At 56.8% G+C, this 7,435-nt stretch overlaps 1 protein-coding gene across 1 annotated transcript; it reads left to right on the top strand.

Moving 5' to 3' along the window:
• Nucleotides 1-1,187: 1,187 nt before the first annotated feature.
• On the top strand, nucleotides 1,188-7,405 carry KRI1 (KRI1 homolog; the record flags this gene model as incomplete). Its single annotated transcript, XM_015851361.2, has 8 exons — nucleotides 1,188-1,278; nucleotides 2,969-3,150; nucleotides 6,163-6,227; nucleotides 6,329-6,424; nucleotides 6,504-6,617; nucleotides 6,696-6,785; nucleotides 6,878-6,967; nucleotides 7,056-7,405. Coding segments are annotated over 8 exons (972 nt in total), but the record flags the coding sequence as incomplete, so codon positions are not given.
• Nucleotides 7,406-7,435: the final 30 nt, after the last annotated feature.

Raw genomic sequence — 7,435 nt, 5'->3', positions numbered from 1 at the left:
ATCCCATCCCATCCCATCCCATCCCATCCCATTGTATCCCATCCCATCCCATAATATCCCATCCCATTGTATCCCATCCCTGTATCCCATCCCATTATCCCATCCCTGTATCCCATCCATCCCATCCCATCCATCCCATCCCATCCCATTGTATCCCCATCCATCCCATCCCCATCCCTGTCCCCACTGCGTCCCCATCCCATCCCATAATATCCCATCCCATCCCATAATATCCCATCCCATAATATCCCATCCCATCCCCATCCCATCCCATCCCATCCCATCCCATCCCATCCCATCCCATAATATCCCATCCCATCTGTCTCATTCCATCCCATTGTATCCTCATCCCATCCATCCCATCCCCATCCTTGTCCCCATTGCATCCCCATCCCATCCCATCCATCCCATCCCATAATATCCCATCCCATCTGTCTCATTCCATCCCAATCCATCCCATCCCATCCCATCCCATCCCATTGTATCCCCATCCCATCCATCCCATCCCATCCCCATCCCTGTCCTCACTGCATCCCCATCCCATCCCATCCCATCCCCATCCCCACCCCCTTTCCATCCCCATCCCATCCCATCATATCCCATCCCATCATATCCCATCCCATCCTCTAATATCCCATTCCATCCCATCCCATCCATCCCATCTTATCCTGTTCCATCCCATCCCACCCCATCCCATTCCCATCCTATTCCATCCCATCCATCCCATCCCTGTTTCATCCCCATCCCATCCCGTATCCCATCTGCCCCATCCCATTTACCCCATCAGCCCCATCCCATGTCCCATCTGCCCCATCCCATGTATTATCTGCCCCATCCCATGTCCCATCTGCCCCATCCCGTATCCCATCTGCCCCATCCCATGTATTATCTGCCCCATCCCGTATCCCATCTGCCCCACCCCATGTCCCATCTGCCCCACCCCATGTCCCATCTGCCCCATTCTTTGTCCCATCTGCCCCATCCCATGTCTTATCTGCCCCATCCCATGTATTATCTGCCCCATCCCATGTATTATCTGCCCCATCCCATGTCCCATCTGCCCCATCCCATGTCTTATCTGCCCCATCCCGTATCCCATCTGCCCCATTTCGTATCCCATCTGCCCCATCCCATGTATTATCTGCCCCATCCCATGTCCCATCTGCCCCACACCGCTCTGCCCCCAGGAGCTCTTTGGGGACGATTATTACGGCTGCGCAGAGGAGGAGAAGCCTCAATTTGAGGAGGATGATGATGAGGAGGAAGAAGGGCAGGACGGTGAGTGGGGGGGGGTCCCATCTGCTGTCCCCCAAACCCCCCCATCCCTAAACTCCCCATTACCCCCTTCAAACCCCCCCTTTATAAATTTTTATTTTTTCCAAACTCCCAATTCCCCCCCAAACCAAACCCCCCATCCCTTAATCCCCCCCCCCCCTCCCCCCCAAAATTCCCCCCCCCCCCAACCCCCCCCATCCCTAAAACTCCCCCCCTTTCCCCCCCCCACCTATATTCCCCCCCCACTCTCCCAAAAAAAACAATATTCCCCCCTAAATTCCCTTTAAAAAACTCCCCCCTTTGGCCCCCCCCCCCCCCCCCCCCTCCCCCCACCCCTCCCAGAATCCTGCCCCCAACACCCCCATCCCCCTATCCCTTATTTAACCTTTTTTTTTAACCACGCCCCCCATTTCCCCCCCCCCCCCAGACAACTGGATAACTTGGGACACATGGAGCGGCCCGGCACTGAGCCCACTGCGGAGAGAGCCCGCTCTTTGCTCGTCCAGGGGGCGAACCCCCCCCCCAAATTCCCCCCCATCCTCCATCTTTATGCCCCCTGAGTTGGGGGTGGGACCCCCCCCCACCCTGAACCACCCCCCCCCCCTACAGAAATAATGGACGCCGGGACCCTACCGACCCCTGCCCCCGCAAAAGTCAGGCAAAAAAAAAAAAAGAAAAAAAGAAAACAAATAGAGCCCCCCCCCCCCCCATTAATGCTGGCAAGAAGCGGCGCCGCTCACGTTTTAGAGAGGCGTGGTGAGCGCCCAGAGAACAGAAACCCACCTTTTCGATCCTGGTTGAGGACCCCCCCCCCAAATAACACCCCCCCCCGCAATAAGAATGCTGACCCCCCTCTGTGTCCCCTCCTCCATTCACTCCTTTGGGTTTGGTGGTTCCTTCCCCACTAGTGAGTCTCTATGAGGACCCCCCCCCATTTCACCCCTATGGGATCCCAGACCCCAACATGTGTGAGTCAGCAGACCCCCCCTCATTCATGCCTATGGGGGTTTGGGGTCTCCCAGACCCACCACTTTGGGGTCAGAAGCCCCCCGTCCCTCATTCACCCTATGGGGTTGGGGGTCCCAGACCCACAGCTGTGGGGGTCACGGTTCCATCCCCCCCCATTTCACCCTATGGGTTTGCGGGTCTCAACCCATTAGTCTTTGGGTAGAGGCCCCCCGGTCTGTCCCCCCCATTCACCTCTATGGGGGTTGTGGGTCGCTAGAATACCTCTATGTGGTTCAGATCCCCCCCCCGTGTCCCACCATTCCAATCCTCTACCTCATTAATATAAAGGTATATGGTGCGTCCCAGACCACAGTTTGAGGTCAGAGTCCCACCCTTTGTACCCCCCCATTCAACCCTATGGGGGTTTGGGGGTCCCAGACCCACAGTTTGGGGTCAGAGCCCCCCCTCATTCACCCTATGGGGGTTTGGGGGTCCCAGACCCACACTTTGGGGTCAGAGCCCCCTTCCTCTTGTGGCCCTCCCCTATTTCATCCTATGGGGTTTGGGAATCCCAATCCCATAGTTTGGGGGTCAGAATCCCCCCCCCCCGAGTGTCCCCACCCATTTCACCCTATGGGTTTGGCGTCGTCCCAGACCCACAGTTTGAGGGTCCAAAGCCCCCACCCCCCTACCCCCCCCCATATTATAGCTCCCCTCTTCCCATTACCTCCCTCTCTCATTATAGGTACCTTCCTTGACCCCCCCTCTGCCCCCCCCCCGCAGCCATCGAGCAGCTTTGAAGCAAGTACCTGGAGGATATCTATGGGCTTGGATTACGAGAGGACCTGTTTGGGGGAACCTGCCCTGTACGCCTTTAATAAGTTCCGCAGCGTCGTGCCCTGCCGACTTCGCCTCACCACGGACGAGGTGGGACCCCCAATGGGGGGGACGGGACACAAACAGACCGGGACCCCCCCCATTTTTTAAACCCCTGACCCCCCCCATATTCACCCAGAACCCCCCATTTTCCTCCCTTAAGCCCCCTAATTTACTTCTGACTCCCCCATTTTCCTTAACCCCCATCTTATCCACCACTCCAATTTGCTCCTATCCCCCTATATTTGCCCCAATCCCCTATTATTTGACCCCCCCCTATTGCCCCTCTCGCCTCCTTCCAATATTTTGCCCTTATTCCTCTCTCGTATTCCTCCTTAATACCTCCTTGCTTCCCCGTTGTATATCTCCCCCTATATTTGCCCTATCCCCCCCATATTTGCCTTCCCCTATTCCTCCCCCCATATTTGCCTATCCCCCCATATTGCCCATCCCCCCATATGCCCTATCCCCCTATATTTGCCCCTATACCCCCCTATTTTTACCCCAATCACCCCATATTTGCCCCTATCCCCCCCCATATTTGCCCCTTATCCCCCCCACTATTTGCCCCTATCCCCCCCTTATTTAGCCCCTATTCCGCCCCATATTTGCCCCTATCCCCCCAGTATATTTGCCCCTATAGACAACCCCTATTTATTTGCCCCCTATCCCCCCCCATATTTGCCCCTTCCCCCTATGATTTGCCCCTATACCCCCCTATTTTACCCCTCACCCCATATTTGCCCCTGATCTCCTCCATATTTGCCCCTAATCTCCCCTATATTTACCCCATCCCCCCCATATGTTTTGCCCTATACCCCCATTTACACTTTCCCCCCCTATTTGCCCCTATATCCCCCTATTATTTGCCCCCATAACCCCCCTATATTTTACTCCTTGCCCCCTCATATTTGCCCCTATCCCCCTATATTTGCCCCTGACCCACCCCATTATTTGGCCCCTATCCCCTCATTTTACCTCTGCCCCCTCCCATTATTTGCCCCTTAATCTCCCCCTATATTTGTACTCCCAAGCCCCCCCATTTGCCCCGTATTCCCCCATATTGCCCCTATCCCCCCTATATTTGCCCCCAGAACCCCCCCATATTTACCCCATTCCCCCATATTTGCCCCTATCTCCTCCATATATTTACCCCTAACCCCCCATTTACCCCATCCCCCCCCATATTTGCCCCTACCCCCATTACCCCTCGCCCCCCATATTTGACCCGTTATTACCCCCCCTATTTTTACCCCATCACCCCATATTTTCCCCAGACCCCCCCCATATTTGCCCCTGCCCCCCCCATTTACCCCAGCCCCCAAGTTGCCCCTATCCCCCCCCAATATTTCCCTACCCATTTATCCCTGCCCCCCCATATTGCCCCCTACCCCCATTATTGTACCCAGATCTCCCCCATATTTGCCCCTATGCCCCATATTTGCCCCTATCTCCCCTATATTTACCCCAGACCCCCCCATTTACCCCTGCCCCCACATATTTGCCCCAGACCCCCCCCATTTTACCCCTTTCCCCCCGATATTTGCCCCTACTCCTCTCCTATATTTACCCTGCAGCTGCCCCCGCCCATATTGTGCCCTACCCATTATGATCCCGGCCCCCTATATTTGCCCCTACTCGGCCCGCCCATTACCCCTCCCCTCCGAGTAGTTGCCCCTATCCCCCCTATATTTACCCCAGATCCCCCCATTTACCCCTGCCCCCCATATTTGCCCAGACCCCCCATTTAACCCTCTAGGGCCCCCCCAGTTTTCCTCTTTTAACCCCCCTATTTACTTCTGCCCCCCCATAGTTGCCCCTACCCCCCATTTACCCAGCCCGTCCCCCATTTTACCGCCGAACCCCCCCCATTTTTTCCTCCTTACCCCCCCACAATTACCCCAAATGTTTCCCCCATATTTGCCCCCTATCCCCCCCCTATATTTGCCCCAGACCCCATATTTGCCCCATCCCTCCTCCCAGACCCAATACCCCTCTTTGCCCCTACCCCCCTAGCTATCTTGCCTACACTCTCCCCATATTTGCCCCTATCCCCCCCATTTACCCATAGCCCCCTTTTTTGCCCCTACCCCCCTATATTTGCCCAGGACCCCCCATTTTTGCCCCTACCTCCCCCATATATTGCCCCAGACCCTCCCCATTTTACCCCAATGATCCCGCCCATCTTCCTCACTCCCCCATACTTGCCCCATTCCTCTCTGTATTTGCCCCAAGACCCCCCATATGTGCCATGACACCCCCACATTTACCCCCCAGTTTCCTCTTTAACTCCCCCTAGATTACTTCTGCCCCCCCCAATTTGCCCCTACCCCATTACCCCAGCCCCTCCATTTGCCCCTATTCCGCCCATATTTACCCCAGACAACCCCAATTTTACTCCAGACCCCCCCCCCATTTTCCTCCTTACCCCCACCAAATTAACCCCATCCTGTTCCATTATTTTGCCCCTATCCCCCCCCAATATTTGCCCAGGACCCCCCCCATTTTGCCCCTACCCCCCCTATATTTGCCCCAGACCCTCCCCATTTTACCCAGAAGCCCCCCATTTTCCTCCTTACTCCCCCGATATTTGCCCATCCTCTCTGTATTTGCCCCAGACCCCCCATATTTGCCCCAGACACACCCCATTTACCCCCCCGTTTTCCTCTTTAACCCCCTAACTTACTTCTTGCGCCCCCATTATTTGCCCCTATCCACCCCAATATTTAGCCACCCTACCCCCCATTTTTACCCCAGCCCCCACCCATTTACCCCAGACCCTCCCCATTTTCCTCCTTACCCCCCTATTTAACCCCATCCCCCCCCATATTTGCCCCTGATTCCCCCCTCTATTTTGCCCCAGACCCCCCCATTTACCCCAGCCCCCCCATTTGCCCCAGACCCCCCCAATATTTGCCCCTTGCCCCCCCATTTACCCAACCCCCCCCATATTTGTTCCCCCTATTTGCCCCCCTCATTATTTGCCCCAGACCCCTCCATATTTGCCCCTACCCCCCAATTTACCCCAGCCCCCCCCCTAATTTCCTCCTGCCCCCCCCATAGATCCTGGCAGCTGACGACAAGGAGCTGAACCGCTGGTGCTCCCTGCGCAAGACCTGCATGTACCGGTGTGTTACTGGGGGGGGGGGGGCTGCTCCTATTGCCCCCAACCCATCAGGGTGGGGTTTTTAATGGGGGGGGGGTCATTTATTGTGTGCTCCCCCCCAAGATCTGAGAGGGAGGAGCGACAGGATCAGGCCAATTACAGCCGCAGGGCTCAGAACATCAGGAAGAAGCATCAGATCCTCAAGTCCCTCATTATACAGTTAGTAGGGAATTGGGGGGGGGGGGGTTATATTGGGGGGGGGGCTCAAACTCACCCCCCCCCCCATATACACACATAGAGTGGATGAAGAGGAGGAGCCCCCCCCAAAGAAAACCAAAGTGGGGAAGAAGCAGAGGGACAAACAGCGGCGTAAAGCGGGGACCCCCCCCCAAAAGGAGCCCCCAGCTGTGGGGTAAGTGTGGGATGGGGGGATGGGGGGGGAGAACACAAGGGGGGGGGTCACAACTCTGTATTCCCCCCCCCCATATAGAATGGAAGACCCCAGCCCCAAAATGGGGGGGCAGAAGCACAAAGACCAAGTGAAGCACAAAGTGGGGACCCCCCCCTCCATCACTGCCATGTAAGTAATGGGATGATGGTGGGGGGGGGGCAAAAATGACCTTAATAAACTGAGGGGGGGGGGTCACAAGTGACTTACCCCCCCCCCCATAGAATGGAAGACCCCAGCCCCAAAATGGGGGGGCAGAAACAGAAGCATCAGGACAAAGTGAGGCACAAAGATGGGACCCCCCCCACTGCCATGTAAGTAATGGGATGATGGTGGGGGGGGGGGGTCCTAATAAATTGGGGGGGGGGTCACAAGTCACTTAACCCTTTGCTCCCCCCACAGATCAGAAGAGCCCCCCCCCAAACTTGGGGGGCAGAAGCAGCGGCACAAAGTGGGGGGGTCCCGACGGCGACGTGGGGGGGGGGCATCGAGATTTGGGGTGACCCTGGGGGGGCTTCGTTTTGGGGGGGGGCGGCTCCGAGCCTTCGGCCTCAACCCGCGACGGATTCGCTACAGGGAACTGAGGAGACAAAAAAGGGGGGGGGTCCGCGGTGCCCCCCCCGGGACCCCCCCCAAGGGGAGCTGACACTGAGATCCAAGTCACTTTTAATGGCGGCTTTTGGGCCCCCCCCCCAGGGTGGGGTGGGGGGGGGTCCTGAGTCCCAGGTAATAAATAAGCCCCCACCCCCCCACCTCATTATGAGCAGCCAATGATATGGGGG

This window comes from Coturnix japonica, unplaced genomic scaffold (genome assembly GCF_001577835.2).
Source record: "Coturnix japonica isolate 7356 unplaced genomic scaffold, Coturnix japonica 2.1 chrUnrandom1153, whole genome shotgun sequence".
Classification (NCBI taxonomy): domain Eukaryota; kingdom Metazoa; phylum Chordata; class Aves; order Galliformes; family Phasianidae; genus Coturnix; species Coturnix japonica.
This window is presented reverse-complemented; position numbering and strand designations above follow the sequence as displayed.